Here is a 16,926-nt window from a genome sequence, read left to right on the forward strand (position 1 = left end):
CAACATTCACTTCATAACGATAAGTTAATGCAAAAAACCTGTCTATAAGAATAAGAATAAAACCCAAATGGATGGATTTTCCTCTATGAGTTGGCAAATAAAGGGACCACCTGAATTTCAAAAACAGATCCGAAAGTAAAATTGAAGAGATTTTTACTTTTACAAAAAGTAATATATATGTGTATATATATATATATATATATATATATATATATATATATATATATATATATATATATATATATATATATATATATTGGGGGCTGGTCTGCCCCCAATATAGGAGTTCCTGTGGGTATGACAGTGATGATAGTTCTAGTGAACAGATATTTCATGGTCTTTCATAGCACTGTTGAGTTGTTGAATTATTGTGCAATAAGATTAAATTCATTATCTTAATCATTTAATGAACAAATACCTTTCCAGCTGTATTTATGGCATACTCTTTTATAAAGGAAAGACTAAATGTCAAAGATGCACAATAAACATTTAGAGTATTGAGGGAATAGCACAGAAACCTGATGCTTTCAGTATTTTTTGCATAATTTATCAGGGAGTCCTTTTTACAAAGTAAAGACAATGACTGTGTCGTGTCCCAGTGTAATACTGTCAGACTGGAAATGATTCTAGCCTTAGAGATCTAAATGTAATAAGTTTTGTCATGAGACCTGTATGTTTCTCAAGCTCGTACCTCTTACGCCTTCTGGGATCCTCTTTCTACTTTTGATTCTGCTCTTGTATGTATTTTGATTGTTCTATACTCTCCCCAGTAGTATACATCTTTTTCTGCTTTCTTTCCCTCGTCCTCTCTTTGAACTTACTCCTGTTCAGATTTGTATTTTTTTTTTAATCTATCCTTGTCCCTTTTTTATCGCTCTGTTACTTTCCTCCCACGCTTTTCAAGTGTTGTGGAAAGATATATTCAAACCTGTTTTTTTTTTCCCCTTCTCTTTGTCATATTTCCTTTGTAACGCATTACAGTTGTTCGAGAACATGGTCTCCTTAGCTTCATCTGGCTTCTGACTCTCAACTTCTCTCCTCATTCACAGCTACCTCAGGAGATTATCTTCTCTGTATCTCTCTTTTGTATTTATCTCGGTCTTTCTCTCTCTGATTTTTCTCTTGGTCTATTTCTATTTCCTTGTGCCGACACGCTGCTCAGGAGTATATCCGTAGACAGCTGGAAGAGGAACAGAGGCAGTTAGAGATTCTCCAGCAGCAGCTACTACAAGAACAGGCGTTACTGATGGTAACCGTAGCCCTCCCCTGTGCCACTCCTGCTCCCCATCTGTGCTGTGTGGCCCCCTATCCCCACTGCATGTTGTACAGAGGAACTGACTGTGAGGGAATTCACAGTCTGAGTCACTCAACCGGTTAGCTACACGTTTGAGGAAAAACATGGAACTGAAGCAATGAATTGCTTATCTCTTAATGCTTGTGTTGCATTTATTCTGATCTCTAAATTGCATGAACTGTACCATTTTGTTGGCTGGATCTCAACAGACTCCCCAGAGGGTGCAGGAAAACGGTTTTGTCAGCCCCAATCATGTTGGCCCACACAAAGTGAGAACATCCAAGAGAAAGTAGGACATTGTTGTTTTCCTCAGAGGGTTTCTGTCAGTGCCCCAGTCTTATCCATGGCTACAGTTTTGTGTTTTATTACTGCAAGCAATCCACAGTATGTCTTGTAGTATTTGTCCAGTGCTCCTTACGTCAAATTTTTTAAGAGAAATATATTTAAAGAAACCTTTTGAGATCCAACCCTTGTAAACACCAGAGGCCACAGCAACAACATCACGCGCAAAAATCCAGGGATGTGCCCGAAAAATGACGTCTTCCTCTTCCCTCCCTACTGCCATCTTTTCTTCCCTCTCAGTTCCTACCTTCCTCTCCCCTGTCTCATACGATTTGCCGATGCCTTATGTCTGATAGTTCTCTTGTCCCTTAATCCATCATCAGCCTTAATATTGTGATAACAATTTTGAAAGGTGTGTGTTCATGTTCCATATACCTGCTTCCAGTTGTCAGTATTTGTGTTCATCTGTTCTGTTTTGCAGTATTTGTTCATGCATGGCTGGAATCTGACATTAGAAAAAGGCTTGTTACACAATTTATTTGCAAATCATGCCCACAAAACAGAACATTTCAGAGATAATCAGTGCAAATGACAGCTTCCCATTTAGGATAACCATCCATGTTTAGTAGCAGTAGTATTAAGAATTATTTGCATGTCATTTACTAATTTTCTCACAGCTGATTGTGCAATAATTACCTACCTGTTTTGTTGTTGATCTCTGTGTCTCTCACTACCTTCTCTTCCTCATCCTCTCTCCCCTCCTCTTGATCTCCCTTCCTTTCTCTCCTCCTATATCCACCCTCGTTTCTTTATGTTTTGCTTTCCTGTCTCTCATCTCTGTCCTCCCTCCCATACCCCCCTCTCCCTCTGTCCCTCCAGGAGTACAAGCGTAAGCAGATAGAGGAGCAGCGGCAGGCGGAGCGGCTGCAGAGGCAGCTTCATCAGGAGAGAGCCTACCTGGTGTCTCTACAGCAGCAGCAGCAGGAGGGAAGGCAAGCAGAGAAGAAACCGCTTTACCACTACAAAGATATCAGCAATCCTACTGACAAGCCTGCCTGGGCCAAAGAGGTAAGTTTCAGCAATAACAAACAGGAGTTATTTCCAAGTTGTGAAATAATTGTTGTAGAGTGAGGAAAAGCACCAGCTCTGAAGAAAGTAGTACACTAAATATATGGATGTATTGGAGATGTATCCTTGTAATGTTTAGCAAATTAACCCTTATTGTACTCTAAACACAACCGATGGCCTTCTTGTGTTGTCAATGTCTTGTTCAGCAGGTCTTACTAGAAGCAGCTGTCCGGTGGGACGCCTTGCTTTTTGAATATGAACTACTTCGATAATCACAGAGTGTTGTCTGCTTTGTATGTGTTTGTTTTGTTGCTTACCCTCCTCTGACTCCGACTCTTAGGTCCCGAAGCAGCAGCATGTTCAGAGTAACCCGCCCCACCCCCAACTACGACATCACCAGTCATTCAACCAACCGGCTTCATCCCCTGACTCTCACGGCCACAGAGCTCAGGCACCTAGGCGAACCCAGTCCCAAGTTGCCCAGCTCCTCCCCAACCACATCCCCAATATATGTATTTCACTAGACCCCGGTGAGCCCCTAGATCCGGGGCTGAAGCAGGAGATAAGTCAGCAGGTCAAAGAGTTTAGGGCTCAGAAACTTCGTTGTAGGAGCTGCAGCCCGGGGCCCATCCAGGAAAACAGCCAGTCTCCTGGCCAAGGGCCTCGTAAGGGGCCTAGCAAGAGTCATAAAGAGCATTCTAGTCAAGGGCCAGTCAGCCAGTCTAATCCAGTACCCAACCCATATCCTCTGGGGCCTCAGAAAGAGAAGCAAAGAGACCGCCTTCTCTCTGTCCCCAGTCAGGCAGCCATCCAGGGGCTAATGCCTCCAGACCTACAGCTTAAGGCCCTACAATCTCATCGTCAGTCGACAGGACAGGGACCTCAGTCTGGATCTAATACTGTATCCATTCCTGCGGTCAAACTGGTTAGTGACTATCGTCGCAGCAGGTCGCACTCACCTTGCAGTAGAGTAGATGTAGATATAGAACCTGAGTTTAAACATGGGTCAATGAGATGGGAATCTTTCAGCCAGGAGAGGCATACATTGTCCTCAGACTGGGAGGTCCCAACTGACCCCCTCTCTCAATCCTTCCCTTCCAATGCTCTCCACTCCTCCTCGCCTAGAAACAGGCACTCTTTCTCACCTGCCTCTAACAGTTTTCTTCAACTCCCTAATAACTGTAAGTCAGTGGAGTCTCTGATAACTGACCCCCTCTCTCAATCCTTCCCTTCCAATGCTCTCCACTCCTCCTCACCTAGAAACAGGCACTCTTTCTCACCTGCCTCAAACAGTTTTCTTCAACTCCCTAATAACTGTAAGTCAATGGAGTCTCTGATAACTGACCCCCTCTCTCAATCCTTCCCTTTCAGTGCTCTCCACTCCTCCTCGCTTAGAAACAGGCACTCCTTCTCACCTGCCTCTAACTGTTCTCTTCCAGTCCCTGATAACAATCCCTTCCTTTCCCCTCCTTCTGATCGTCAAGGAAGAGGTTGCTCCTCTATGTGGAACCTTAGTGTTTCTGCCCCGGAAGACATGCTCAAACAGAACCTGGCTGAGGTCAGACTAATAAGTAGTGGCAATGACCACATGCAGTCCCTCTCTCCAACCAGCCCAACCTTTTGGTTGGGCTTTTCTCCTTGCACATCTCCACAATCCAACCCCCCATCCCCAGGCTCGTGGTCCGGCTGTACCGTTTCCCCTCCATTCTCTCCTGACCCCGTTGTTTCCAACATGCCCGGTAAATCGCCTCTACCTTTTAATGGCCACCTCCTCCTGCCCAACCACGCCTCTTATTCCCTTCACATCTCACCTGCGTCTACCCCCCGCTGCTCCCCACATGGCTCTCCCTTTGGATCTCAGAACCAGCTCTGTATCAAATCTGTTGGTGCGGAGTTCTAGTCCCATATATATAAAGCACACATGTATAGGCACACACACACACACACACACACACACACACACACACACAATTTTGTACGTCCATTTTGTGACTGAAATTATCAAAAGTAAAAATCCTAACCCCCATTACAACGACATGCCAAACTCCAACACTTATCTAATTGTTGTACCTTGTGTTGCCTTTACTACTGGTTGATACCACATTGAGGGTACAAACTGTTTTAGTATCTGCTAGTTATATGGTGAACGCAAAATACTAGGAAAAATAAAGATTAAATTATTCCCAATCATATCTTTAAACAACACTGTAGTCAAATACAAATCAAAACATCTACTGTCTCTTAACCAAGTCCTACTCCTAAACTCAACTCTAAAACAAAGTCTTAACCCTCAACTATGTTCTCACTTTAAATCAAATTAGTCCTCACAAAGATAGAAGTACAAGAGCATAATATATACAGTATGTATACACAAAGGCACATTAACATACATTAAGGATCTGTAAATATATCTACGTTCTTCTCTACAAAGTGTGTGTATTTGTTTCTTAATCTACATGTTTGTTTATGGGCTGTTCTCTAATACTTAAACATTTTCTACTGGTACTGAGATCCAGAGGAGAGGTGCTTTTATCTAGGGACAGTTTCTAATATCACCCTGATGCATAGGTAGCTTAGTTAACCCCACTCACCCACACACTCTGCTAGCCACCTTGTCACCCTTACCATCCAGTGAGCCACAAAGCACCATGACAAGCCCGCTCTTGGCCATATTGGTGTCGATGTCATCGGGGAAACCCACTCATCCCATCTTCTTTTTAGGTCAGTCAACCATTCAATCAACTCCCGCATGGTGACGGGTGCGGGCCAGGTGGTGGTGGGATCCTTCTAACAAACCTGGATCCTCTGGGGATTCCCTCTGTCCTCCATCTGCTCTCCTTCCTAACCTTATTCTGTGTCCTTTCATAGTGTAGATGCCGCTGTGGCCACAATTAACTTTTTCTAATGCTCTGTTTTAACCTCTTGGAATTTCTGCCATGGTAGAGAGAGCTTTTGGGTGGTAGGTGAGGGATAAACCCAAACACTCAATACACGCAAATGAAGATTTAAGCAGCACTTCCCAAAATGTTTTTCTTCTGTAAAGGGATCTTTTAATACTAATCTCTCTATCTTTTGAAGGTCAGTTGATGTTTATGCTAACCGTGATTGCGTAAACATCAACAGATTAAACTCGACTTGGATCACAGCAGTGCTTCTCCTGAATCATGAAATATTCTTTTTTACATTGGTTCTTTGTATTTAGCTACTATTTGTCTATAATTCTTCCCTTCATCTGTAGTCGCCTTTCATCCTAAGAGAACAACTAACAAAGTATTTGAGACGTTTTCTGCCACCATATATATGTCATGGTTGCCTCACGATAGATGACTCCCTAGCAGGCAACTACCAAAGATTTGAGGATTGGCACAGTATTGCATAGTTGTTGCATGACCCAGGTCATAATCTTGAATAATCCTATGAGATTATGAGCTCATGTTGAATTACAGAAAGCCTCCAAAGGGGATGGTGCTCATTGCACACGGATGTTTACCTGGGGGCTATTGACACTATGCCCTGCTGAGCCACGACTCAACCCTCCAGCAAACGTTGAGTAGATTGTTTAGAGTGGGGAAAGTGTGATTTGGGCAGCTGGGAGTGTTCCTCGGAGCCTTCTCTCACTGCACAGCAGATAATCTGATTACACTGGCAAGCAGAGCGTTCCGCCTTCCTCACTCACAGATATTTGGTGCTCGTTGGCATTGACGCTCACGCGCACTCCCACAATTACGTGGAAGCAGTCACTCGAGCTCTTATGTACATAAAAATCAAACATGGGTTTGTATGTGTGCACACTACCTTTGCACATACTCAAATGTATGATTTGGGTTTTGTCTGCTAAAGAAGATTAGGGATAATTCTTGACCTTTCCCCACAGCCACCAGACATTCTTACTCCTCAACTGTATGTGGGTCATGGAGACACACGTACGCAACAAACAGAGTGAAAGAGGAAAAATGGTAGAAGATAAACAACCAAAACATTGCAAACAAAAGACTTCCACTGAATTTCTCAGAGAGGCAGTTTGGTCATGGCTCAAGGACATTAAAACAGATTTACAGATATAAGAAATCTATATGAGATATAAGAACTCACACAGTTGTCCCACAGCGTGATGGTAAGATTGTCTGGCGGCTTGTAAGGTTGCATGGGGAGGCAAGACCCACAGTGGGTCGAGCGTGGTGATTGGTTGTGCCGCGTGCTTGGCTGTGAGTGATAGTGGTATGTGACCTGTCCCAGGTGGAGGAGCGATCAAAGCTGAACAGACAGAGCTCCCCAGCGCTGCAGCACAAAGTGTCCAACCGCATCTCCGACCCCTCCCTCCCTCCCCGCTCCGAGTCCTTCAGCAGTGGGGGCATGCAGCCCGCCCGCACCCCACCCATCCACCGCTCCATCGAACCACAGGTGTGTGTGTGTGTACGTGTGCGCAAAAGGAAGGGATGTGAGTGTTTGGTGTGTTTCCTCGTGAACAGCATATCAATAATCACATGTCTCTTCGCTCCTTGAACACTTCCTTTAAAAGTTCATGCCTCCATAGAACTCAGTCTTTCTCTTTCATTTCTCTATGGCCCTCCTTATCCCTACTTTCATTCATCTCAATGCATTTTTTTGCCATTGTGTTTCCCTATTAATTTTTGCCTTTTCTTCCCTACACCTCTTTATCTCTCTCCCTCTTACAGATGGCTCACCTGGTTCCAGTGAAGACCCACTCCGGCTCCATGTCTGGCTCTCAGTCTCTGCAGGACCAGACGGGCTCAGCTCTGAGTGAGGGCCTTAGCGTGGGCTCCCCCAGGCCCGAGATGCCCCGCCAGAACTCAGACCCCACTTCTGACATCCCCGGACCCCCGCTGCGCATCACAGGCAGAGAGGACCGGGAACGGGACAGAGACAGGGATCGGGACAGGACCGCCTGGCTGAGAGAGGAAGACCTCCCACCCAAGGTCAGAGAATTACAATCAGAAAGGAAGACAATCACTGATGATGGGTTTTCTTGTCGAAGAAACGTTTAAAAAATATATTGTTTATTTATTGTTATAGCTGCACAGCGATGTTTATATGTCGTTGTGAATTTTGTATCAGTTATTATAATTATAATAAACATGCATCAAGATTAAGATAAACTCTTAAACCTTACCATACAAATCATATTTCAGTGCTGATGATTCCTCAATTGTTTGGTTGCAAAGTGATTGGTGTATGACTTTGCACACAATGTTGCCCTCTCTAGTTGTTTGTATGCATTTGTTTTTTGGCATTGTTAACCAGGACAGGTGTAACACTACAAGCCTATCAACATTACCCAGAAATATAAGTAGTATTTAGAGCACCTCCACCCAGTTTACTGCACCTCTTTTACCATACCACCACACAAATTTATTATGATATATCATGAATAAATATGAAACATTCTGAAAACTTTGAACTCCTTGCTAGGGGATTAAAAGCCAAGCTGTACCAGCGATGGTGACCCTCTTTCTGTGTGTTTTTGTGTGTGTCCAGGTCCCCCAGAGGACCACTTCTATCTCCCCAGCCTTGGTCAGGAAGAACTCCCCTAATGGAGGAGTGGGTCTGGGCCCTCGCACAGGTTCTCAACTCATACGGGCCAGGTAAAGCTAGCACACTGAAGGCATCTTTATGATCTAGATCAGGGGTGTCAAACACAAGTTATTGTAATAACTTGTGTTTGATATTTGTCTTTGCTATTTTCTTTAAAAGTTTGATAGAGTAATGTGGGTTTCTTAACCCTAAATTAAAAGGATTTAAGTTATAATAACAGAAATGTGCTTAAATATATTTTTACATTTATATAACTGCATGTACAATATTTTTATTTACTTGAATAAACAATAATCAAATGCAGACAGAGTTATTAACCAATATGTTAGGGAGTAGTTACATTTACACAGTCTTACATTTACAACCGGCCCTTTAAAGGGGAAACCGTAATGCTGATGTGGCCCAGAGTGAAAATGAGTTTGACACCCTTGATCTAGATAATGCTTTAACCCTCCTCTTATTTATGCCGACTAGTTTGAAGTTTTTAATTATCTTATGTTATTGTGATTGTATATTTTAAAACAGTATTCAATGCCATTACTGAGAATGATGCTGTATATACTTTTACAAAGGCCGCTGTTGCTTTTAACTTATATCAAAAGCATCCATATGTTTCATATAAATATGCTTTATAATTTCAAGGAACTTAAAATATGAGGGAAAATGTTTTCCACCTGTTTCAGTAACCCAGACCTACGGCGCTCTGAGCTCTCTCTGGACGCCATGCTGCAAAGAACTTCCTCCAACTCATCATCCTCCTCCTCCCCTTCATCTCAAGGAGGCTCAGCCGAGAGGAGAGGTACACAAACTTGCGCCGAAAATCTGAAAGCCACAAAAACACACGCATGCACATGCACTTAAATGAACACACACACAGAAACGCTTGCATGCAAACAATTAAAAAATGGGTGCATGTACTTGCTCTTGTTTTCATGCAAATGCAGACACAGAAGCACGGAAACATTCGCATACACTCACAGGGCTTCAGCGAGATTCGGAGGCTATCAGCGGGACAATGTCAGTCGCAGTTCTGCTCTGATCAACCTGTCTGATGTGCCCTGTTACTCTCAGCCTCCGGAGAGATAGAAGAGAGGAAATAAGAGAGGGAGATAGAGAGAGGCGTACAGGGATGTGTCAGACAACAGGCCAGAGGGATATCTAAGATATGCATGGATCTCCCCTTGACAAACACATGGCAGACAGAGAGGTTGAAGTATGGTAGGACTGGTTTTCCTTCATGTTTGTTGGATGTCATTTGCAATGGGGTTGACAGTAAATATGGCTGAGATGTAAAGAAAAAAAAAGAGATAGTATCAAGATAGGGTAAGAAAATAGATTAAAACATATTTAATGAATGTGCTTTGACCCAGAGAAGTATTTTTCCCAATGTTATGGACTAGGAAAATACACGTTTAAAATAAAATTTTCGAAATGATATCTAACAGATTTTTTATCAGCATTTCTTGGTGATTCTGATTAAACATATTAGTGCATGTAGGTCAAACATGTAATTACTTCCTTGTTCTGATAGGTCAAGCCAAGCAGGAAGGATCCCCTCCAGGAGCCAATCAGGAGGCAAAGCCCAAACAGGAGGAGGGCCGGGAATCAGCCAGACCCAGCAGACCTGCAGTGAGTGGCACAACACAGACACACACATTAACTTTCATTCATAGCAATCTCCTCTCAGGGAATCTTCTACGGTCCTCTTCTACTTTTTTTTCTGTCATTCATCTGGTTCTTTCTTTCTCTGCCTTCCTCTCTTTGTCCTTTTTATTCTTCAGAGCTATAAGAAAGCCATAGATGAGGTTAGTGACACTTGAGTCCCCCTTTTTTTTTTATCCCAGTTTTTCTTTGTCTCGACCAGAGCCCCTCTTTCTCCCCTGGCATGGTGAAGTTAGTTCATTTCACAAGAGGATGACGTTTGTTTCTTTAACTTCAAAATATCTGAGTGTAATGCTGATGGCAGTGCATGTGTGCTTCCACACACATACCTGAGAGAGCGTATGTGGACGAGTGTGCGTGTATGCATGCGCGTGTTGTGGGCGGATGTTTGGAACCAGAACTGCCAAGCACCTGAACAAGTCTCTGAATCTCTTTTCCTGTTTCTCTGTTGTCATGATTACTGGTCAGGAGGAGCTGGTAAGCCCACCGTGAATGACGGTCCCCCCCCCCCTGCATGATTTGGTCTGAATCCATAGACTGGGGTGGATGGGGAGAGAAGGGAGGGGTGGGAACCATGGGCCAGTTGGCATGGGGGTGATTGGTAGAGGGGGTGCAGAGGATGCTGCACTCCTGTCGTACGTCAAGCCTGATTATCTGTCTCTCTCTCTCCTCCAACGACATGTCTTCACGTAGTTGATATATTGCTCGTGAGCAAATAAAAGTGCTGATCTGTGATCGCTTCTTAAGTTCTTAAGTCACAAGGAAAATTTGAGTGTGGCTAAGCAGACAAAGCGATCTCAGATGAGCACTCTTGTTCCTGGTCGTCCATGTTTACAGGCCCGGATGTTTGCGTGACAACGAATCAGTTGTCCTCTTATCATGATGCTGAGGGTTTGCCCTACTCTTTGACCCTCTCTGCTCCCCTCGTCCTTGTATGTGATTTGTTCTCTCACTCCTCAGGTTTTACAACAGATGATACAGAACTGACAAACTGACTGACTTTGTCTCTTTCTGCTGTCCTCTTTTGTCCCTCTCTATAGGACCTAAGTGCATTGGCTAAGGAACTCAGAGAACTGAGGGTAGAGGAGGGCAGCAGACCTCCAGTCAAGGTACAATGACATTTATAGTAGAGATGATGATGATGTTGAGGAGTATATAGATATATCTTGGCCTGCAATAGATAATTGCCTTGAATATAAACACAGGGAAGCTAAGATATCACTTTCATTGTGGTCCTCTTTGGAAGAAGAAAGAGTAAAATGACATATTTTTAAGTCGGGTTAAAAAAATAAAACTGTTGGAATTCTATATTTCTCACAAAGACACATTATGTGTATCCTTGAAGTCAAAAAAACATGTTGAATGCACTACCCTCCTCATAAATCATCTGCAATGGAATATTTTAAACCATATCTTGTTTATGCATTTGTTTGCTAGCTTGCAGTGTTCTACTTTCTGGCCTTAGTATTGTATTTGGTCTCTGCTCCTTGCATTTTATAAAGGTGACGGACTACTCGTCCTCTAGTGAAGATTCAGAGAGCAGCGATGACGACGGGGAGACGGTGGGCCATGATGGGACTGTCGCTGTTAGCGACATCCCCCGAATCATGTAAGTTGTCCCCTCTGTTTTGTGTTGTTCACGCCCTCTGTTTTTTGCTTTTTTCTTTGTTTTTTTCAAGCTAGACTTGTCAGTATGCATTTGCATTGAAGTATGCATGTCTTTGGAATATGCGCCATGCCAGCAGCTTGTCAGTGTTGTTTTGGCAGAATTGCTTTGTAAATAATCGGGACTGTGTGTGTGTCTTGTGTGTCGCAGGCCAGCAGTGCAGAGCAGTGGTGAGTCGTATGGAGGGCTGACAGAGGACTCTCTGGGAGATGCCTATAATAGCTCCAAGGACGGCACTCTAGTGATGAGAGAGGTGATGAATGTGTGCACACACACACACGCCACACTGATTTACAGAGGAGGGAATGAAAACAAACAAAGGAAATACTGTGTTTGTTTCTAACCTGCTCTCAAACTGCGCTCATTTGGCATCTTTATTGCCACTTAATCTTCTTTTACTTCTATTCTCACTTTCTGTTTTTCTGTCTCTCAGGCAGAGGAGAGGAGGAGAGGGGGCCACACCGAGAGTAATGGGTTCGGGAATCACGGTAACCATGGTAACCTCCCTGACCTGGTGCAGCAGAGCAACTCTCCCTCAGCCACACCCACCTCAGCCCTGCAGGAACTGGGCGACATGGCTGAGGTCAGACACATTCATGGATATAGTGATGTGTATCAAACATAGTGAAATTAATACAATAAGTCTTAATATGTTCAAATTTTAAGACTGAAAAAAATCTACAAATGAATTATTAAAATGAGTATTAATGACTTTTCATATTTGATGACTGGCCTTAAATAAAACCAGAACTTGTCAGATAAAGATAATTTTTTACATAATTGCATAATAGATTTTTCATACTGTGGGTAATGTTAATAAAGGCTTCTTCTTATTAATTACAGTTCGGTCTGGGCGGGTCCAAAGCGTCCTTCACCCCATTTGTTGATCCACGTGTCTATCAAACCTCCCCGAGTGAAAACGATGACGAGAACTCAGCCGAAGGTAAGCAAAGCATAGGAAACCTTTTTTTGTTTGTTTTTTGCTATCACAGCTGTCCAAAGAATCAATTCTTCAACTTTCTTTTCTTCTGTTTTATCCCAGCCATGTTTGCTAATGAGCTGCTGAGGCAGGAGCAGGCCAGACTAAATGAAGCCAGAAAGATCTCTGTGGTCAATGTCAACCCTACTAACATCCGACCCCACAGTGACACACCGGAGATCCGCAAATATAAGAAACGCTTCAACTCTGAGATCCTGTGTGCTGCACTCTGGGGTAGGAGGGAACATCCTTCATCTTCCTTATAAATCAAGAACATTTGTCTGTCCCAAATATCTTTTTGTGTCTCTGACTCGTGTGCCTATTTGTGTGTTCAGGCGTGAACCTGCTGGTGGGGACAGAGAATGGTCTTATGCTACTTGATCGAAGTGGACAGGGAAAAGTGTATAACCTGATCACCAGACGGCGCTTCCTACAGATGGATGTGCTGGAGGGGCTCAATGTGCTAGTCACCATATCTGGTAGGTCGAACACAGACACACTCACACTGTATGCACATCCCGTACCCTTCTTTTTGGTAATCAGCTGAATAGGTTTCTAATATAATTGTGTCTTTTAGGACTTCATTCCTGTAATTTCGATCTAATTTTTCTCTCTCCCTCTCTCTCTCTCTCTCTCTCTCTCTCTCTCTCTTCGTCCCTCCCCTCTCAGGGAAAAAGAATAAGTTGCGTGTCTACTACTTGTCCTGGCTGAGAAACAGAATATTACACAATGACCCGGAAGTAGAGAAGAAGCAGGGTTGGATTACAGTTGGGGAACTGGAGGGCTGTGTGCATTATAAAGTTGGTAAGTATCTGTGGATGTGTGTTTATCTCATTAATGAGGGAATTAATTGGAATTACATGTGCAAAGGCTGATATTTATGCCGGATTCTGACTTAGCCTGAGCTGAAATTTATTTTAAATAGGAGCAAATCCCTAACCAGCTGGGACATTTTCAACAGGAAAAGAGAGTCATATTTCACTTTCAGGTGGCATGTATTCTATGTAGCTACCATACTAACATAAAGAAACCAAAAAGATTTTTTAATTGTTTAACTGCATTTTACCTTTGCTACCAGTAACTCAAGTTTGTGCCAACTATATTGTTTCATGCTGTTAAAGGAAGTTGCTTTACATCCAGAAATATGGGCTTTTATTCTTTAAATTTTTAGTTCAATTGTATTCTGGTTATACTAACCCAAGAATGTTTTTCATCACATCAAATGCACGATTTTTACACCAGTATGGAGAGTGGGGACAGGGTTTATGATAAATGTTACATGTATCACCTTTTAATAACTCAAATCTGACATACATTATGTTCATCGGGTCAGATTGCTAACGTGGGAAAGTCTGGCTGTTCATGTTCCTATGTCCTGTCTCCAGTCAAATATGAGAGGATTAAGTTCCTGGTGATTGCGCTGAAGAACTCTGTGGAAATCTATGCCTGGGCTCCGAAACCCTACCACAAATTCATGGCCTTTAAGGTATGGAAGCACAAACATTAACACACAAATGAACACTCCACTCACTATCACCATCCGCTGAACGTCTTTGCACTCTCTCTTCCTGCTTCATTCATATCCGCCTCCCTCCCTTGTCTGTTTCCGCTCAGTCATTCACTGAGTTGCACCACCGTCCCCAGCTGGTTGACCTGACGGTGGAGGAAGGTCAGAGGTTAAAGGTCATCTACGGCTCCAGCGTGGGCTTCCATGTCATCGACGTGGACTCGGGCAACCCTTACGACATCTACATCCCCTCGCATGTAAGTGCAAGGCTGTACTTGTCTGAGCGAGTAGCTTTTGTAAGTCTCCAATAAACACGTTTCCCTCAGGTCTAATGAATTTGAATGAAGAACGACAAGGCAGCGGAGAGGGATGATGGGTTTTTTTTCAGTTCGTCTTACCTGCTGATCTCCTCCTGTGTCAAGGTCACCAGTGACTCATGCACTGTCTCTCGAGGATCTGCTTCAAGTAATGCAATGACTTTTCTTGACAAATTACCCCTGTGATTGATTTACTGTCGTGCGAGTAAAAGACTGATGTGTGCTTTACCTCTTTTATCTGATGCTATTTTAGTTTGCTAAATAAGGTGCTCTGGGTTTGGACTATCAATGCTCAGTATGCCAAATGGAACTCAAATTACTGAAGTACTCCTTATTGCAGAAATTCAATAAGTAGTAGCTGCTATAAAAATGTACTGTGGAAATAAAGGTCACCAAAAGAGCGTTGTTGTCAAGAGGTCAGCGTATTCTTTGAGCGCACCTCTTTTCCCCATGGCGGCATTTAGTCAGTTATAAATTCTAGTCACTCAGTCACTCATGGAAGCTAGGTGCACCATCAGTAGTTGTCCATGTGCGGGCTGGAATGCAAATCAGTTTTGGTACTTGCATACAGATTAGTTTGTTCTGTGGTGGCTTTACTATTCGCATGCTTCAATCAAGTTCAAACGGTTCAGCCAACTCTTGATTTCGTGGCAATATTTCAGTAAATACAAACGGCTGATTACAGATGTGAAGACACGCAATTGTAGCTTGTAGACTGAGTCCATGCTTTACAGTGAGTGCAGACTTACTATGAAAGAATATTCCTCTTGAGGTGATTGTGTCTTTAATCCATGCTACCTCTCTTTCTCCTTCCCTGCCAACTTCTCTTCCAGTGTGCCAAACAGATGAAGGTGACATCCTGCCACCCACCCTTTAGACTAGATCAATAGATATTTAGTAAAATCCCCGTAGTGGATGTACAGAAGTACTAAATGCGTCTATGTGCCGTACAGTTCATTAGAGTAGAGATTAATGGACAATTTAGCTAGAAACAGGTTGCATGAATAAATTCATCTTACCCACACGAGACATCAAAAGGGTCTGAAAAGATGTATACTACTACCGACGAATGTTTGGTGATGTTAGAGCCGCAACACGGTATTGCGGAATTAAAGCCTAATTACAAATATTTGTTAGAATAATTTGTATTACTTTAGTTCAAATTCATTCAGTGCATTGCTGCCAGATGAGTGCATGGCGATAAGAGCATTCCAATTTCACTTAATTCTTGTGTAAATGCAGTTTCTTGTGGGCTAAGATGAGTTTTTCCATCACCTTGTCACTCATTCATTTTACTGATATGATCCCTTGTTGGGCTCCTGAAGTGTGATTTTGAGTCGCACCTCAGGAGAGCCTACTGGCACAAATAAGTGGGTTATTCTCTGGGGTATGTTTTGTGTGTGTGTGTGTGTGTGTGTGTGTGTGTGTGTGTTTCTGTTCCGAACTCTTCTGATGGTGTTCCTGTTAATTAAGGTCTGAGAAAAGCGTTATAGTTTGCCCATTCACTTACTATACAGAGCAAGGCTTCGCGGACGACAAGCCAAAGTCTGAACCTTTTGATGCACTGATGCCCCTGATATTTGGCAGACTTGTCAATGTCCACAAACTTGCTCTTTAGAGGATTACAGTATGCAGGCCGGTCCAAATAAATGCCAAAGAGCCGGCCAAATTCGATTGCATTAAATGCCCATGATGAAACCTCAGTAATATTTTAATCTACTGTAGATTATGATTAAATTTGACAGACTTAATTAAAGCCTCTGAAATGTTTGCGCGTGTGTTTCTGCGATAGATCCAGAGCCAGGTGACGCCCCATGCCATCGTGGTGCTCCCTAAAACTGATGGAATGGAGATGCTGCTGTGTTACGAGGACGAGGGCGTCTACGTCAACACCTACGGGCGAATCACCAAGGACGTGGTGCTACAGTGGGGAGAGATGCCTACCTCTGTTGGTAAGTCCGACCGACATGAATATTTTTATTCTGTGCGTTAAGCCCATTTAAGAGGATTTTTATCAACACTGGAGTCATTAAAACATCATAGAGAAGCACCCAGTTCAAAGATGTAAATTAATAATATAGATATATTCTAATACCCATTTCAGTGCCCGTGTAAGTGTGTTGCAATGCAGATGAAACGTCTCGTGAATTCTCTGAGAACTGAACTTATGGGGGTTCATTTGAGGTTTAATTGGATTCAAAAATCTGTTCATAACATCAGCCTTCATAGCTGCTTAGAAGCAACAAGGAAGAAGGAGGAGGGGGCAGTGAGCGTAACATTTTTCAGAAAGATGTAAAATGGATATACATGATCAAATGTAAGTGGAAAAGGGAAAGTGAGGGAGTAAGAAACAAGGAGGGGAAGAGAAAGGGGGAAAACAGAGAAAAAACAACAAAGAAACGTTTACATGCACTGTATGTATGAGCACTGTTTCAATAGGAAAGTACTTCACTGCCCTCATGTGACAGCCAGTGGTATTACACTCTTAAAGCTACCATCATTTAGGTTCGTGCCAATGAATCTGGATTCTACATTGTGCATTTGGATGTTCTGGGTTATTGGATGTTCTAATAGTATATTTATACATCATGCAGTTGT

The 16,926-nt window shown here is 42.9% G+C and overlaps 1 protein-coding gene across 20 annotated transcripts in view; it reads left to right on the plus strand.

Annotated features, from left to right (window-relative positions):
• Nucleotides 1-16,926, plus strand: part of LOC137866407 (TRAF2 and NCK-interacting protein kinase-like) — a 59,708-nt gene that overhangs the window by 38,955 nt on the left and 3,827 nt on the right. For 2 of the 20 annotated variants that reach the window (XM_068702295.1, XM_068702296.1), the window contains exons 14-34: nucleotides 1,163-1,249; nucleotides 2,456-2,644; nucleotides 2,985-3,569; nucleotides 6,881-7,045; nucleotides 7,321-7,581; nucleotides 8,141-8,247; nucleotides 8,881-8,996; nucleotides 9,729-9,826; nucleotides 9,979-10,002; nucleotides 10,900-10,968; nucleotides 11,362-11,468; nucleotides 11,676-11,778; nucleotides 11,959-12,108; nucleotides 12,369-12,468; nucleotides 12,568-12,738; nucleotides 12,840-12,983; nucleotides 13,174-13,308; nucleotides 13,890-13,990; nucleotides 14,119-14,268; nucleotides 15,162-15,179; nucleotides 16,121-16,280. In XM_068702295.1, the coding sequence (XP_068558396.1) occupies nucleotides 1,163-1,249; nucleotides 2,456-2,644; nucleotides 2,985-3,569; nucleotides 6,881-7,045; nucleotides 7,321-7,581; nucleotides 8,141-8,247; nucleotides 8,881-8,996; nucleotides 9,729-9,826; nucleotides 9,979-10,002; nucleotides 10,900-10,968; nucleotides 11,362-11,468; nucleotides 11,676-11,778; nucleotides 11,959-12,108; nucleotides 12,369-12,468; nucleotides 12,568-12,738; nucleotides 12,840-12,983; nucleotides 13,174-13,308; nucleotides 13,890-13,990; nucleotides 14,119-14,268; nucleotides 15,162-15,179; nucleotides 16,121-16,280 (3,040 nt within the window). The remainder of the gene's footprint in view (nucleotides 1-1,162; nucleotides 1,250-2,455; nucleotides 2,645-2,984; nucleotides 3,570-6,880; nucleotides 7,046-7,320; nucleotides 7,582-8,140; nucleotides 8,248-8,880; nucleotides 8,997-9,728; nucleotides 9,827-9,978; nucleotides 10,003-10,899; nucleotides 10,969-11,361; nucleotides 11,469-11,675; nucleotides 11,779-11,958; nucleotides 12,109-12,368; nucleotides 12,469-12,567; nucleotides 12,739-12,839; nucleotides 12,984-13,173; nucleotides 13,309-13,889; nucleotides 13,991-14,118; nucleotides 14,269-15,161; nucleotides 15,180-16,120; nucleotides 16,281-16,926) is intronic. The other 18 variants (XM_068702297.1, XM_068702298.1, XM_068702301.1 and 15 more) reach the window with 18 other exon arrangements.

The sequence above is a fragment of the Cebidichthys violaceus genome, unplaced genomic scaffold, assembly GCF_023349555.1.
Source record: "Cebidichthys violaceus isolate CVI_PGR_0920_01 unplaced genomic scaffold, fCebVio1.0.p SCAF_83, whole genome shotgun sequence".
In the NCBI taxonomy this organism is placed as follows: domain Eukaryota; kingdom Metazoa; phylum Chordata; class Actinopteri; order Perciformes; family Stichaeidae; genus Cebidichthys; species Cebidichthys violaceus.